Source organism: Squalius cephalus (genome assembly GCF_949319135.1).
Source record: "Squalius cephalus genome assembly, chromosome: 2".
NCBI classification, from domain to species: domain Eukaryota; kingdom Metazoa; phylum Chordata; class Actinopteri; order Cypriniformes; family Leuciscidae; genus Squalius; species Squalius cephalus.
The window spans coordinates 14,994,582-15,010,585 of NC_137123.1; the positions used below are offsets into that span (position 1 = coordinate 14,994,582).

The window sequence follows — 16,004 nt, forward strand, 5'->3', positions numbered from 1 at the left end:
TAACACACCCGTTTTAAGAGTGAGTAGTGGGACTGGTAGATGTTGTGGAAGTGACTGTCAGTAAATGATCTGTAACATTAACAAGATGAAAAGAGAATCAAAGTCAGATTTAGATGAAGTTCTGTGTTTTTCATGAAGACATGAATTATGGAGGGTTGGATTTCAATATACAGTCCAGTCTAACATCATCCTCACCTGTAGATGTTGAACTGGTAGATGTTGTGGAAGTGTCCGACTGTGTCACATTCAGCCCAGAAACATGCTCACCTTCAGTAGTGGGACTGGAAGATGTGGAAGTGACTGTCAGTAAATGACCTGTAACATTAACAAGATGAAAAGAGAATCAAAGTCAGATTTAGATGAAGTTCTGTGTTCTTCATGAATATATTAATTATGGAGGGTTGCATTTCAATACAGTCCAGTCTATCATCATCCTCACCTGTAGAAGTGAAACTGGTAGATGTCGTGGAAGTGATCGGCTGTAAAGAAACTGAAACAATAACATGTACAATCAGACTCAGATGATGCACTACAATTGTGTTCTTTATTAAGACATTGATTATGGAGGGTCGTGTTTCAATATTACAGTGCAATCCACCATCATCCTCACCTGTAGATGTAGAACTGGTAGAAGTTGCGGAAGTGATCGGCTGTAAAGGAACTGAAACAATAACGCATGAAAACAGATGGTAAATCAGACTCAGATGCTGAATTATGGTGTTCCACATAAAAACAATAGTTAAGGAGCTTCTTTTAAAAGTCACATTCAGCCCTGAAACATGCTCACCTTCAGTAGTGGGACTGGTAGATGTTGTGGAAGTGACTGTCAGTAAATGATCTGTAACATTTACAAGATGAAAAGAGAATCAAAGTCAGATTTAGATGAAGTTCTGTGTTCTTCATGAATATATTAATTATGGAGGGTTGCATTTCAATACAGTCCAGTCTATCATCATCCTCACCTGTAGAAGTGAAACTGGTAGAAGTTGTGGAAGTGTCCGGCTGTAAAGGAACTGAAACAATAACACATGAAAACAGATGGTAAATCAGACTCAGATTCTGAATTAGTGTATTTTTCAAGAAAACACTAATTATGGATGAACATATTTTCAAAGTCACATTCAGACCAGAAACATGCTCACCTTCAGTAGTGGGACTGGTAGATGTTGTGGAAGTGACTGTCAGTAAATTATCTGTAACATTTACAAGATGAAAAGAGAATCAAAGTCAGATTTAGATGAAGTTATGTGTTCTTCATGAAGATATTAATTATGGAGGGCATTTCAATATAACAGTCCAGTCTAACATTATCCTCACCTGTAGAAGTAAAACTGGTAGATGTTGCGGAAGTGATCGGCTGTAAAGAAACTGAAACAATAACATGTAAAATCAGACTCAGATGACAAACTACCGAGTTCTTTAATAAGGCACTAATTATGGAGGGTCGTGTTTCAATTTTACAGTGAAATCCAGCATCATCCTCACCTGTAGATGTAGAACTGGTAGAGGTTGTGGAATTGTCTGCCTGTAAAGAAACTGAAGCAGTAACAGATGATTCATTGATTCAGATGATGACACAAAATTAATTTTGTGATCGTTGTTGGCAGAGCTCTATTGCTTTTAAAGATACACATAATAAAACAGCATGCTTTTGCTTCCATCCAAAAATGGAATTTACAACATGGTATACTAAATGATCTGTGGGGTCATTTGAAACTTCACAGATACAATCTGGGGGACATCTGAGACTTATATTACATCTTGTAAAAAAGGTAATAATTGGTCTCCTTTCCCACATTGCAACATTGTGCCATCCCAAATATATAATAAGAGTTTAATCCTCCTCTGCTGAGATCTTCAGGGATTTAATGTCTTCTTTTCTCATCAGTTGATTTCATCTTACACTGGAAAAAATGATACTTTGGATTAACTTAAAAAAATTGATGTAATTTGTTACAGCTAATTTTTTTTAGATTTTCTCAAATTGTATTTATGATTTAGTTAAAACCATGAATTTTGATTTAATGTCAAACCAAAATTAGATTTTTTTCCAACTCAACTCAACTCAACTCAACTCAACTCAACTCAACTCAACTCAACTCAACTCAAGAGTTTTAAAGTTAATGAGATAATTAAGTGATTAATTGAGTGATGATTGACTATTATTGAAGACACCTGATGTTAACAAGCAGAATCACTGAAGAAGAAAATCACAAATTGTAAGTTACCATTATGGTGATCGGTGTTTGCTTTAGTTGGGCTCTTGACCCTTATATGTTTACTTTAAATTTTGCTTGTCTGTTTTTATTGATTTATAACAGTCAGATGAACAAAGAAAAAATGTGATCTGATGGTGTTGGTTATGTTTAGACATAATAATGTTGTGATCCGAAAAATAAAACTTATTGAGATAGTTTGGTTTAACTTGTTAATAACAGCAGCTCTGTGATTCTACAGAATATGATTTTCAGTATTTTTCATATAATCCAAAATATTTAATAAATATTATTCTGATCAAAAGACTTTCAAATAAATGTATATAGAAACACAGACATCAATAATCAGCCTGTAAATCTCTACAATGGTGACAATAATAAAGCATGTTGCAGTGGCTGCCACCAATCACAACTCATTAAAGGCTCCCATCATGCATTGCGGTATGACATTTACATTTATTCATTTAGCTGACGCTTTTATCCAAAGCGACTTACAATTGCTATATATGTCAGAGGTCGCACGCCTCTGGAGCAGCTAGGGGTTAAGTGTCTTGCTCAGGGACACATTGGTGTCTCACAGTGGATTTGAACCCGGGTCTCTCACACCAAATGCATGTGTCTTATCCACTGCGCCACCACCACCCATGAATAAATTCGTCACCATTATTGAGATGCATTGACTGAATCTTGATGTCTGTGTGTGCCGAAAAAAAAGTATTTTATTTTTTCAAAACAACTTTTAAGAAATCTTTTGTATTATATCTAAAATTCTGGATATTTATGCAGAATCACAGTTATTCTGTGACCAACAACATAATCTACGTCAGAAATAAGGGTCTTAATGAGTTCAGTGATCAAGTTCAAATGATGATTGTCATAATATAACCAACACCATCAGATCACTTATTTTCTTTGTTCATCTGGCAGTTTTAACTCAGATACAGCATGTAAACATACAAGGGTCAAGAGCCCAACTAAAGCAAACACACATCACCATAACGGTAACTTACAATTTGTGATTTTCTCCTTCAGTGATTCTGCTTGTTAACATCAAGTGTCTTCAATAATAGTCAATCATCACTCAATTAATAACTTAATTATCTCATTAACTTTAACACTCTTGAGTGTTAATTTAACACTGGAGTTTTTGCTGTGTACTTTAGGTTAAGGTAAAACGTTGAGTTGGAAAAAATAAAAAATTTGGTTTGACATTAAATCAAAATTAATGGTTTTAACTAAATCATAAATACAATTTGAGAAAATCCTAAAAAAAATTAAGTTAATCCAAAGTATAATTTTTTTCAGTGATAGAGGGCGTAACACTTACTTTGAGGCAAAGTGAAAACAGAAGGTATAAACTGAAAATCATAATTTTCCATTGGACCAATGTAAATTTTGAATGAATTGCACTGATGTTTCACTTTTTTCAGTGTAGACTGTGTCTGAAGTCAGTTGTAGTTCTTTTGTTTCTTCTCGTCTCTTTTTCTGTTATCTTCTTTCCAAAACACAGGTTTTGTGTCTCAGATAAGGTCCAGTTCTGGTTTATTTCTTTGCTCTTGGCTGACATGTGGCATTGCTATGGCCTGCCTGTGGCCCAGATCTGGCGAACAGGAGTGAGACACCCTAGGGTCGTCATTCCATGCTGCATGTGGGCCAGATCATCCCAGTTCCTACAAGCTCACATTCATCTGCCTCTGTTTTTGAGAGCCACGCCCACTCCTCAACATGGAATCAACAACAGATGCATAGAACCTAGTCCCAGCCCTAAACTTTTGTTTTCGATAACTTGTTATGCTCGGCTGTTAAATCATAGGGCCTAATTTTATTTTGCAGACCCCACTTTGAGAACCCCTGCTTTGGAGGATACAGTGTGTTACATTACCAATTGAGATGGTCTCTGGTTTGACAGCTGTAGAGCTGATCTTAATGCGGCAATGTCAGAAAGTTTGGATGAACAGTAATGAGCACATTTCTGTTAACACAGCTTATGCACAAACATTCATCGTGTAAAATGCCTGCAATTATCTGCAAATACACATTTCATACACTTTTTATGTTCTTTATCTTTATCTAGACACACACTCACACATCTGTTCAATTCAGATCCACAAACATTCAGACAAAACACAATCCAACAGAGGAAACATCAGACTACATTACCAGCTGAGGTCGTCTCTGGTGTGACTGTTGTATCGGTGCTGCTGATGTTAGTAACAGCTGAAAAAATAATGATGGATGAATACCAATGAATCAACAAACACATAATAAAAAGGGCTCATGTAAATGTAATTCTATGACCACTCTCTGAGAGTACGGTATGACATTGTTAATATGTTTGGTCTTGGCGGAATAGATCACTGAAAAAAATGTTATGTTGAATTTACTTAATTTTATTACGTCAAGGGGTTGCACGAAATAAATGTATCTAAATCCAGATATATTTTTTTAAGTTGAGTGTACTTATATTTTGTAAATTGGTTGTACTTATATTTTACAAGTAATTTCAGATTAATAATATTCATAATTTTAGCTAAACTATTTTAAGTTGAATTTACTAAATTTTTTCAAGAATCAGCCTGTGAATCTCAACTATGGTGACAATTATAAAGCATGTTGCAGTGCATTCTGGGTGCCACCAATCAAAACTCATTCATGGTTCCCATCATGCATTGCTGCATGAATAAATAATGAGCTTATGTTCAGAGGTGATCGGTTTCAGTGTTTCAGGTCAAATGATTGTGAAATAATGATTATGTTAAAACACAACCAACACCATCAGATCACCTTTTCTCTTTGTTCATCTGGCTGTTATAACTCAGGTACAGCAGCCAAACAAAATCTAAAGTTAATGGTTTCAGGGTAAAGAGCCCAACTAAAACACACACTGATCCCCATGATGGTAACTTAAAATTATGGTTGTAACATTACAGTTTTCTCCTTCAGTGATTCTGCTTGTTAACATCAGGTGTCTTCAATGTTGGCAATGCAAAATAAATAGTTCTTAATTCATCTTTGACGTCTGTCTGTTATTCAGATATTTTTGTTTAAAAATTGTTAAATGGTTAACTTTTAAGGAATAAATTTTATTAATTATTACTCAATTCTAATGTGTTAAATTTAATTAATAATATTGCTTGTAATCTGCACAATTTTATTGAGTAGATATAGCGTATTCATTTGACAGTGTATATGGAAATTAAATTAAACTGATTTTTTTCAAATTACTTTTAATTGAATGAAATTAACTTGTTTTAAACAAGAGCAGTGAATTTGAAAATTAATAATAAAAAATAAGTAGGATTAAATAACACATTATAATCAGTGAAATTAACCAGATAAAAACATGTAACATTTACAAGGGGTCAGAATCATTTTTACGCTGCTGCTGCTCCTTTTTATTGCTGCTGCAGAGCAAGTACTAGACTTGTCACTGCAATACAACATAACATATTGCTATGAGCAAGCGAGACATGCTGCTGCTGTACAAACACAATCACCCCCGTAGCAGATCTATACAGGTGGAGCTGGGGAAGGTGGAGGGTTTCTGAGAACTTTCCTGTAGCTCAAACAGTAGAGCGTTGTGGCTTGCAACGTTAATGGCTAGTTTCCACTGAGCGGTATGGTACGGTACAGTACTGTTCGGTTCGGGACAGGGTTTCCACTGCCAACAGCACCCTTAATTGATAGCCATTTTCGCACGAAGAAGAAAGCAACATAGTAAACAACAATGGATGACATACAGCAGATCTTGTTCTTGCTTCTTGACATGTGGCTGTTTGACACAAGAAGTTAAGCGCCTACATTAGACATTTCTCAATACCAAGTACACAAAATTCAGACTTGCCAAGTCCGACTCAGACGAATGACTCCCAAGGACGCGAGTCTGGTAATTCTGCAAATGGAACAGCGTTTTTGAAAGCGTCACTCAACTCTCTCTGCTACTCCGGTTATCTCTGTATGTACATTTTAGGCAACAGTAAAACGAACTATGTTATAAAACACAACTCTGCCTCTTTTCATTTTCATTTAAAGAAATCTTAAACATTATAGCCACAAAAATGTGGTTCAGGCAACGTGTATTATATTCACTGCATGCATAACGTTAGCCTATTTATAACAAAATGAAATATAAAACTCAACCCTGCCTCTTTTCGTTTAAATATAATATAAAAATATCAAACATTTTAATATGGTCCAGGCATTATGTGCATTTGTACTAACCAACCGATGTTGCAGTAAACAACATTACAGTGATCATCTTCACTTCATTATAAATGACAAAACTCAACCCAGTCTCTTTTTGTTAAATTTCAGTTTTATCAATATTAGCCATTATAAAAGTATACGTAAAATGTACAGGAAGCTATACAATAAGAAATAAAGCAAACAATTCAGTCAAACATACGAAGTCAGCGCTTTAGTCTAGCTTTACAACGGTAAAGTTAAATAGCTTAAATATATAAAGTTATGAAACTTCACTCAGTCCTCAGCCAAAACAATTGGCCAGAGAATTATAGATTCACGAGACCAAATATCACCCGTTAGATATACACAAGAGGAATTATATCTCATGTTTAACCACTACTGAAACGTCAGAGTCAGCGGCAAACATCAGAATGAATAGCCGAGTAAAGGCTGTTCCAGGCTTGGTACATGAGCGTCGAGCGCCCGGTGATCACCTGGATCTCAAACCTGGATCAAATGTTCATAAATATAAAATATAAAATAAACCACAGATTTGAGCTTTAAACAACTACATTCTCGCCTGAAAACTCTTAAAACTACATTTCGTGACACAATAACAGTATTATATTTCAACTGGATATTAAAAAATGGCGCTTCTTATGTTCCCCTTGTAGCACGCTCAAGTGACGATACTCTGTCAACCAATCAACGTTCTGCAGTGAGTCTAGCTCCGCCCTTTAGTACTGTACCACTGTGCTAGGTACCCTAAAGCAGTGGTTCCCAAACCTGTCCTGGAGGACCACCAACACTGCACGTTTTCTTTTTCTCCCTAGTCAAACACACCTGATTCAACTCATCAGCTCATTATCACATGGGTTAATGAGCTGATGAGTTGAATCAGGTGTGTTTGACTAGGGAGAAAAAGAAAACGTGCAGTGTTGGTGGTCCTCCAGGACAGGTTTGGGAACCACTGCCCTAAAGGAAGGGTACCAAAAAAGTGGTATGGTACGGTTCGGCATTTTGGTACCATTCACAACTTTTGACAGTGGAAACGTAAATAATTGCGTACCATACCGCTCAGTGGAAATGGGCCATAAGGTCATGGGTTCGATTCCCAGGGAAAGCAAGAACTTATAAGAATGTAAAATGTGTACCTTGAAATCCAATGTAGGTCGCTTTGGATAAAAGCGTCTGCCAAATGCATAAATGTAAATGAAAGTGTGCTCAAAAACTGCTTCAGCAATCAATAGGCAAGAATTAGAATGTTGAGCAGCAAGATCATTGGCTACCTATGGAAGCTTGTTTCCATCACAGAATAAAACATTTTAAAAGATAATAGTGAATTTTTTCTCAAAATTTGAAAAGTCGCAGTTGTGTGTCATAAAGTCAGAAGGATCCCCAAGGACCCCCTCATGATTACAACAGTGTTGTAGACACAACAATAGTAGACTCCAGACAAGAATTAAACACAATCCAACAGAGGAAACAGATTACATTACCAGCTGAGGTCGTCTCTGGTGTGACTGTTGTTGACCTCTGATCATCTGTATCTAGATACACAAACACACTCACACACGTGTTCAATTCTACAGATCCACAAACATTCAGACAAAACACAATCCAACAGAGGAAACATCAGACTACATTACCAGCTGAGGTCGTCTCTGGTGTGACTGTTGTATCGGTGCTGCTGATGTTAGTAACAGCTGAAAAAAATATATTGATGAATACTAATGATTTAACAAACTCACAATAAAAAGAGCTCATGTAGACATATGTATTCTTTCCAACTCTGCTTGTCTTTATCTAGAGACACAAACACACCCACACACCAGTTCAATTCTACAGATCCACAATCATTCAGACAAAACACAATCCAACAGAGGAAACATCAGACTACATTACCAGCTGAGGTCGTCTCTGGTGTGACTGTTGTATTGATGTTGCTGAAGTTAGTAACAGCTTAAAAAAAAAATAGAATGAATAGCAATGAATTAACAAACACACGATAAAAAGAGCTCATGCAGTCTCAAGTAATCTTTGCTCAAACTGAGGAAACATGTAAATATAATTCTGTCAAAAAAGAACTCTCTGAGAGTTTGGCATGGTAATGAGTAGGGCTGCACAATTAATCGCACTGGAACCGCATGCGATTTGGCAAAGGCTGCGATTATTTTATGCACAGTTTGTCAGTGCAGTCCGGCTGATCGGTAGTAAATGCTACTCCATCTGAACATCAGAGGGTGCTCTCGTGCAGACATGCCAAATATGCCCCAACACAGAAGTAGATAACATTCGTCATTCCAGGAAATCCCTATCGCTGTAGTTGAATAAACAGGAGATTGAAATGCTTTGATTGATTAAACCTGACCAATAAACACACAACTGCCTAATTCTGTGTGAAAAGCCACATCATCTCATTTCAAAATCGCGATAAGCCATCTTGATTTAAGTGCGATTACATAGAAACTGCAATTAATTGTGCAGCCCTGGTAATGAGTATGACAATGTTAATGTGTTTGGTCTTGACGGAATAGATCTGCTACGCTGTTGCTGCTCCTTTTTATTGCTGCTGCAGAGCAAGTACGGGACCTGCCACTGCAAATACAAACACGACATGCTGCTATGAGAAAGCAAGACATGCTGCTGCTGTAAAAACATAATCACCCCTGTAGCAGATCTATACAGGTGGAGCTGGGGAAGGTGTAGGGTTTCTGAAAGCACACTGAAAAACTGCTACAGCAAATAATAGGCAATTCACGAGTTCATGCTTACAAATAATCAGATAAGTACTCCGCTGTATCCCTGGCTGTGATAGGATCCAGCCAAGAGTGAGGAGTCAGAGTGACGGAGGTGTCGTGTTACCAGTAAAGTCAACTAAAAAGTGTTAGTTAGAACAACTCTTGGATTTTACAGTATGCCTCTGCAAGCTCACGTTCATCTGCCTCTGTTTTCGAGAGCCACACCCACAACTCAGCACTCAACCAACAACTGATGCATAGTTGTTGGCACCCTACATTTTTAGTTTTTGATAATCTGTTACATTTGGCTGTATGTAACAATAGGGAAAAGATCAGTCACTACTTTATTTTATCATGACTTTAAAGTAATCTATTTACATGCTCTTTATGTGCAGCCAGAGATGATGGTTCACAAAGGAAGTAGTTCCTTATAACTCCATTTCAGGCATCTTCACTTACTAACACAAACCCACTCACTCACACAGATTCACTGGTACAGATCATCACATTCATCAGGGCAGAAAATGACCAAAGAGACACAGTGTGTTACATTACCAGGTGAGATGGTCACTGGTGTGACAGTTGTAGAGCTGGTGTTAATGCTGCTAATGTCTGAAAGTTTGGATGAATAGTGATTAATGAACAGGAACATGAAAATCATTAATGTGTAGAAAGAGCTCATATGAATATAATTACCTGCACAGTATGCTGAATTGCATAAAGTTGGACTAACCAGCTCATAGACATAATAATTGCCTGGACAGGCTTTGACTTTAATGGGAAAAGACCCAAAAATGCAGCAGTTATCGCTCCAGTGACTACAAACATCTCGAGTGACGACTCCATCCTCAACTGTTGGGTGTCCACCACGTATCCACAGCGGGGCAGCAGTGCCACACCTGTATGTTGCAACACATGTGTCTGGGATCTGAACATTCAAGCCGTAAAAGAAGAGACGATACCAGCCTCTCCAGGTAACAGAGACGTCACACATGGAGAAGGAATATGTATAACTGGTGGCTCTCCTTGGATCGTCTAGCACAGCGTAATTGTAGCAGGGGTCAACAGAGAGATCTGTATTGAAAACATTAAAAACAAGAAAGAAGAAAAATTTAATATATAACGTTCACGTCCTTGGATTGAAAATTAAACAGTATGAACGGCAAAATGGGTCTGCAGCAGTCGCATGGTACAAGTTGGAGCTCTCCGGAAATTCAGAGTTTACAAGTTGTAATTATGAGTTCTATGAGGAAGGTGAAAGCTTTCTACAAATTGAAATCTCGTTATTACAGTAATTCCAACAATGTGTGAATGCCCCTTAAGCAGAGGTGGAAAGTCCAGGTTCAGAAAGTAAAAGTCCTCCTCAGTATTTTGTTACGATCACCTGGATTTGCTAATTCAGCAGGAGAGAGAACTAATTAGTGAAATCAGCTGCACAGCAAAAACTCCATTGTTAAATGAACTGGGAATTTATTTGGCTCCAGACTCAAGAGTGTTAAAGTGTTAAAATTTGAGTGTTAAAGTTAATGAGCTAACTAAGTAATTGATTGAGTGATGATTGACCATTATTGAAGATGTTAACAAGCAGAATCACTGAAGGAGAAAAATCACCATTAGTCGCCATTATGGGGATCAGTGTTTGATTTAGTTGGGCAGTTGACCTTTAAATGTTTAACTTTAGATTTTGTTTGGCTGCTGTAACTGAGTTATAACAGCCAGATGAACAAAGAGAAAATGTGAACAGGTGGCGTTAGGTTATATTTTAACATAAGCCTTGTTTACACTGCAGGTCTTGATGCCCTATTCTGATTTGTTACTTTTATCCGATTTTTTTGACCGTCCGTTTACACGCTCTTTCAACTGTGACCCATGTGAAAATCCGATCTGCCTGTTTACATGACAGCCGCATTGGCAAATATCCGATTTATTTCCACATATGAATGAGGCCTGAAATCGATCTGTAAATATCTGAATTCATGCGTTTTTTTCCTGTTTACACTGTCATAGAACACATCCGATCTGTGTCACATATGAGCAAAAAATCGGAATTGGGTCACATTTCACTGACAGTGTAAACGAGGCCATAATCATCATTTGACCTGATTCACTGAACTCATTTAGAGCCTAATCTCTGACTTAAATGTATATTGGTCATTACAGCATCACAGTGATTCTACAGAGTAAGATCCAGATTTTTCAATATAATCCAAATTATTTCTTAAAAGTTGTTCTGATATATATATATATATTATTTCTTTAAGGTACACACAGACATCAAGAATCAGTGTATGAATCTCAACAATGGTGACAAATAGAATACTCAATTAGGAAAAGGAAATGACTAAGACAATTCAGATGGCACCCAGAATGCACTGCAACATGCTTTATTATTGTCACCATTGTTGAGATTCACAGGCTGATTCTTGATGTCTGTGTGTGCAAATAAAAAAAATTTCAAAATCTTTTGATCAGAACTACTTTTAAAAAATATTTTTTATTATATTGAAAATGCTGAAAATACTATACTGTAGAATCACAGACTGTTGTAATCAACAAGGTAAACTTAATTCTCCAAATGAGTTTTGTGATTCAGGTCAAAACATAACCAACTCCACCTGATCAACTTTTCTCTTTGTTCATCTGAGAGTTATAACTCATATACAACAGCCAAACAAAATCGAACATTATTAGTTTAAGGGTCAAGAGTCCAACTAAAGCCAACACCGATCACCATAATGGCAACTTAAAAAAAAGAGATTTTCTCCTTCAGTGATTCTGCTTGTTAACATCAGGTGTCTTCAATAATGCTCAGTCATCACTCAATCAATCACTAAATTATCTCATTAACTTTAACACTCTTGAGTCTGGAGCCAAATAAACTCCCAGGAGAGTTCATTTAACACTGGAGTTTTTGCTGTGTGAGTTCATGGGTGGAATAAACATATGTCAGGACTTTTACTTTCTGACCCCTGGATTTTCCACCTCTGCCCTTAAGACCCAGCAGAAATGTTAAGTGAAGGCCCTGATATACTGTACTTCAAGTGAAATCAAAGAACAAACTGGTGTCAAAAATCAGGCCAAAATGAAGTTCATTGGAGTTTATTTCAGGAGTTTGAAACAGATTGCCAAAGTGAACTTTCTGGAAAAGTTAGCTTTGGCTGGCAAACACCTTCGAACTACCATTTGGCGTGGCAATTACATAATAGGTGTGCTCTGCAGCTCTGCCTTCTTTAATGTGGAAATCTTTTCCAGTTCATTTCTTGAACTATCGCGGTCAGACGTACGGGAGTAAAAACATCAACACACTGGAGAATTGCTTCCCAGCTAACAGACTTTTGTTTTAAGAACGTTCTCCAAATATTCAGTGTTGGTTCTGGGAACATAAAAAAATGTCCAGTTTTCTTGACGTTAGAGGAACGTGTTTTAAAAGGTATAATGTTCTTCAAACGTTCTTTTTTAACTTAATTTTGATTTTAAATTCAACATTAATGGAACGTTGATTTCTAACATTCCAACACAGCAAAGTCCCCAGTGTTAAATTAACAGTGTTAGGTTTATATGAGTCCACACTCAGAGTGTTAAAAGTAACACTGATGCAGTGTTAGAATTAATTAAATAATTAAGTGATGATTGAACATTATTGAAGACATCTGATGTTAAGAAGCAGAATCACTGAAGGAGAAAATATGTTTAAGTCACCATTATGGTAATCAGTGTTTGTTTTAGTTGGGCCCTTGATCCTTTCAGTTTTAACTTTAGATTTTGTTTGGTTATTGTAACTAAGTTATGAAGCCAGATGAACAAAGACAAAAGGTGATCTGATGGTGTTGGTTGTGTTTTAGCATTACAATTATTGTATGACCTGAAACACTGAACTCCTTGAGAGCATCATTTCTGACTTAAGTTTACCTTATGGATTAGGGCTGGGCGATTTAAATCGCGATATTGTTATGCGCATCTCATCAGTAAAGCCGGTTCCTTGATTAGTAGTAAATCACCATCACCTGCTTTCAGATGGAGCGGCATTTACTACAAAGAGCCGTAGTTAACTGACAAGCTGAGCCAAATCACATCAATATCGCGGACGTATCGCCAGCGATATTTAATGCGATATGGCTCAGCTTGTCAGTTAACTACGGCTCTTTGTACACAGCGAAACATCCAGTGTTAAATTAACACTCCTGGGAGTGTATGAGTCCACACTCAAGAGCGTTTAAGTTAATGAGATAACTAAGTGATTAATTTAGTGATGATTGAGCATTATTGAAGACACCTGATGTTAAAAAGCAGAATCACTGAAGGAGAAAATCACAAATTGTAAGTTACCATTATTGTGATGGGTGTTTGCTTTAGTTGGGCTCTGACCCTTTTATATGTACTTTAGATTTTGTTTGGCTGTTGTATCTGAGTTATAACTGCCAGTTGAACAAAGAATAAAAAGTGATCTGATGGTGTTGGTTATATTATGACAATCATCATTTGAACTTGATCACTGAACTCATTAAAATCCTTCTTTCTGACTTCGATTTATGTTGTTGGTTACAGCATAACTGTGAATCTGAATAAATGGCCAGAATTTTGTTATGTAATTTAAAGGATTTCTTAAAAGATATTTAAAAAACAAAATCATTATTTTAGGCACACACAGATGTCAAGATTCAGTCTATGCATCTCAACAATGGTGAGGAGCAGAATATTCAATGAGGAAAAGTAAATTACATAGACAATTCAGATCATAATTTATTCATACCGCAATGCATGATGGGAGCCATTAATGAGTTGTGATTGGTGGCAGCCACTGCAACATGCTTTATTATTGTCACCATTGTTGAGATTCACAGGCTGATTATTGATGTCTGTGTTTTAAATTAATTTATCTGAATGTCTTTTTGATCAGAACAATGTTTATTAAATTTGAATTATAATTAAAGTACTGATAATCATAGGCTGAAGAATCACAAAACTGCTGCTAACAAGTTAAACCAAACTATCTCAATATGTTTCCTTTTTCAGATCACAGCATGATTATGTCAAAACGTAGACAACACTATAAGATAACATTTTACTTTGTTCAGTTAACTGTTATAAATCAATAACAGCAGACGAACAACAGTAAATATTAAAGTAATCATATAATGGTCTAGAGCCCAACTAAAGCAAACACCCATCACCTTAATGGTAACTTACAATTTGTGATTTTCTTCTTCAGTGATTCTGCTTGTTAACATCAGGTGTCTTCAATAATGCTCAATCATCACTAAATTAATCACTTAATTATCTCCTCAGCCCTAAATGCCGCTTCATCTGAAAGCAGGTGATGGTGATTTACTACTAATCAAGGAACCGGCTTTACTGATGAGATGCGCATAACAATATCGCGATTTAAATCGCCCAGCCCTATTATGGATTATAGCAGCACTGTCCTTGTACAGCACTCTAAAAATGCTATGTTGGTTTTAATTACAGGTTCCACTTAACTAGGTTACGTTGGATTTATGTAACATTATTTATTTCAATTAACTTGAGTAAATTACATAAGGTTAATCCAATGCCGTTTAGTTGAATAAGGTAAACAGTCTTAATTTTAAGAAACGGGATTATTTGTTTTGGTTGAATGAAAAAATATTAAGTTTAGGATAATTTAACTTAATTGTTTTGGACAAAATGAAGATTGTTAGCCTTATTCAACTAAACGGCATTGGATTAACCTTATGTAATTAACTTAAGTCAATTGAAATAGATAATGTTACATAAATCAAATGTAACCTAGTTACAAGGAACCTGTTGACATAAAAAAAAAGTTAATAAAAGCCAACATAGCATTTTTTAGAGTGTAAAGTTTTCAGCATTTCAATGAAATCCAATTGATTTCTTAATAGTTGTAAATTACACATTAAAAAAAAAAACATCATGTAGTCACACACAGACATCAAGAATTAGCGTATGAATCTCAGCAATGGTGACAAACAGATCAACTTTGAACAGAAGCTCATTATTTATTCATGCAGCAATGCATGTTGGGAGTGATGAATGAGTTTTGATTGGTGGCACCGCGTGTCTAAAAAAAAAAAAAAGGCTTTTTTTTTTTTTTTTTTTTTTGTGTATGAGAACAACTGTTAAGAAATCACTTGGGTTGATAATGTTATGATTCAGGTCAAATGATGATTATGTTAAAACATAACCAACACCATCAGATCACCTTTTCTATTTGTTCATCTGACTGTTATAACTCAGGTACAGTAGCCAAACAAAATCTAAAGTTCATGATTTAAGGGTCAGGAGCCCAACTAAAACAAACACTGATTGCCATAATGGTGACTAATGGTATTAAATGATTATTTTCTTGAAAAAAAAAGTGCTTCTGCTTGTTAACATCAGGTGTCTTCAATAATGTTCAATCATCAATCAATTAATCACTTACTTATCATTAAATTTAACACTGCTTCAGTGTTACTTATAACACTCTGAGTGTGGACTCATATAAACCCTGAGCAGTGTTAATTTAACACTGGGGATTTTGCTGTGCACAAACAGCATTACCAGCTTCACTTATTACTAACCAGACTGACTTTATTTTCTGTCCCACATCTACAAAAGTTCTTAATGAGAATTAACAGAGGTTTAGATGTTGATGTCTTATTGTTTTGTTTGAGGTCACCATTATGGGGATCAGTGATTGCTTTAGTTGGGCTCTTGACCCTTGACTTTCATTAAGTTTGTGTTTTATCAGTAATTGCAGGTGTTTATGGAGAACATTTCTTCATCATACTATTCTTTCAATAACATTCTATTAACATCCAGGAAACATTATGTTCTTGTAATGTTAGAAATCAACATCCAAGAATGTTGAATTTTAAATCAA

General features: G+C 36.0%; 2 protein-coding genes across 2 annotated transcripts in view; both read right to left on the minus strand.

The window, feature by feature from the left end:
• LOC307152637 (uncharacterized protein) overlaps window positions 1–9,751 on the minus strand; it is a 121,016-nt gene extending 111,265 nt beyond the window's left edge. The window contains exon 1 of the mRNA XM_079861453.1: window positions 9,698–9,751. The gene's annotated coding sequence lies outside the window, so the exon portion shown is untranslated. The remainder of the gene's footprint in view (window positions 1–9,697) is intronic.
• On the minus strand, window positions 14–8,037 carry LOC307154747 (uncharacterized protein; the record flags this gene model as incomplete). The annotated part of the gene is made up of 8 exons (XM_079864836.1): window positions 14–69; window positions 196–315; window positions 440–490; window positions 788–838; window positions 1,318–1,368; window positions 4,377–4,433; window positions 7,901–7,951; window positions 8,004–8,037. The coding sequence occupies 8 exons, from the start codon at window positions 8,035–8,037 to the stop codon at window positions 14–16; spliced, it is 471 nt and encodes a 156-aa protein (XP_079720962.1).
• Window positions 9,752–16,004: the final 6,253 nt, after the last annotated feature.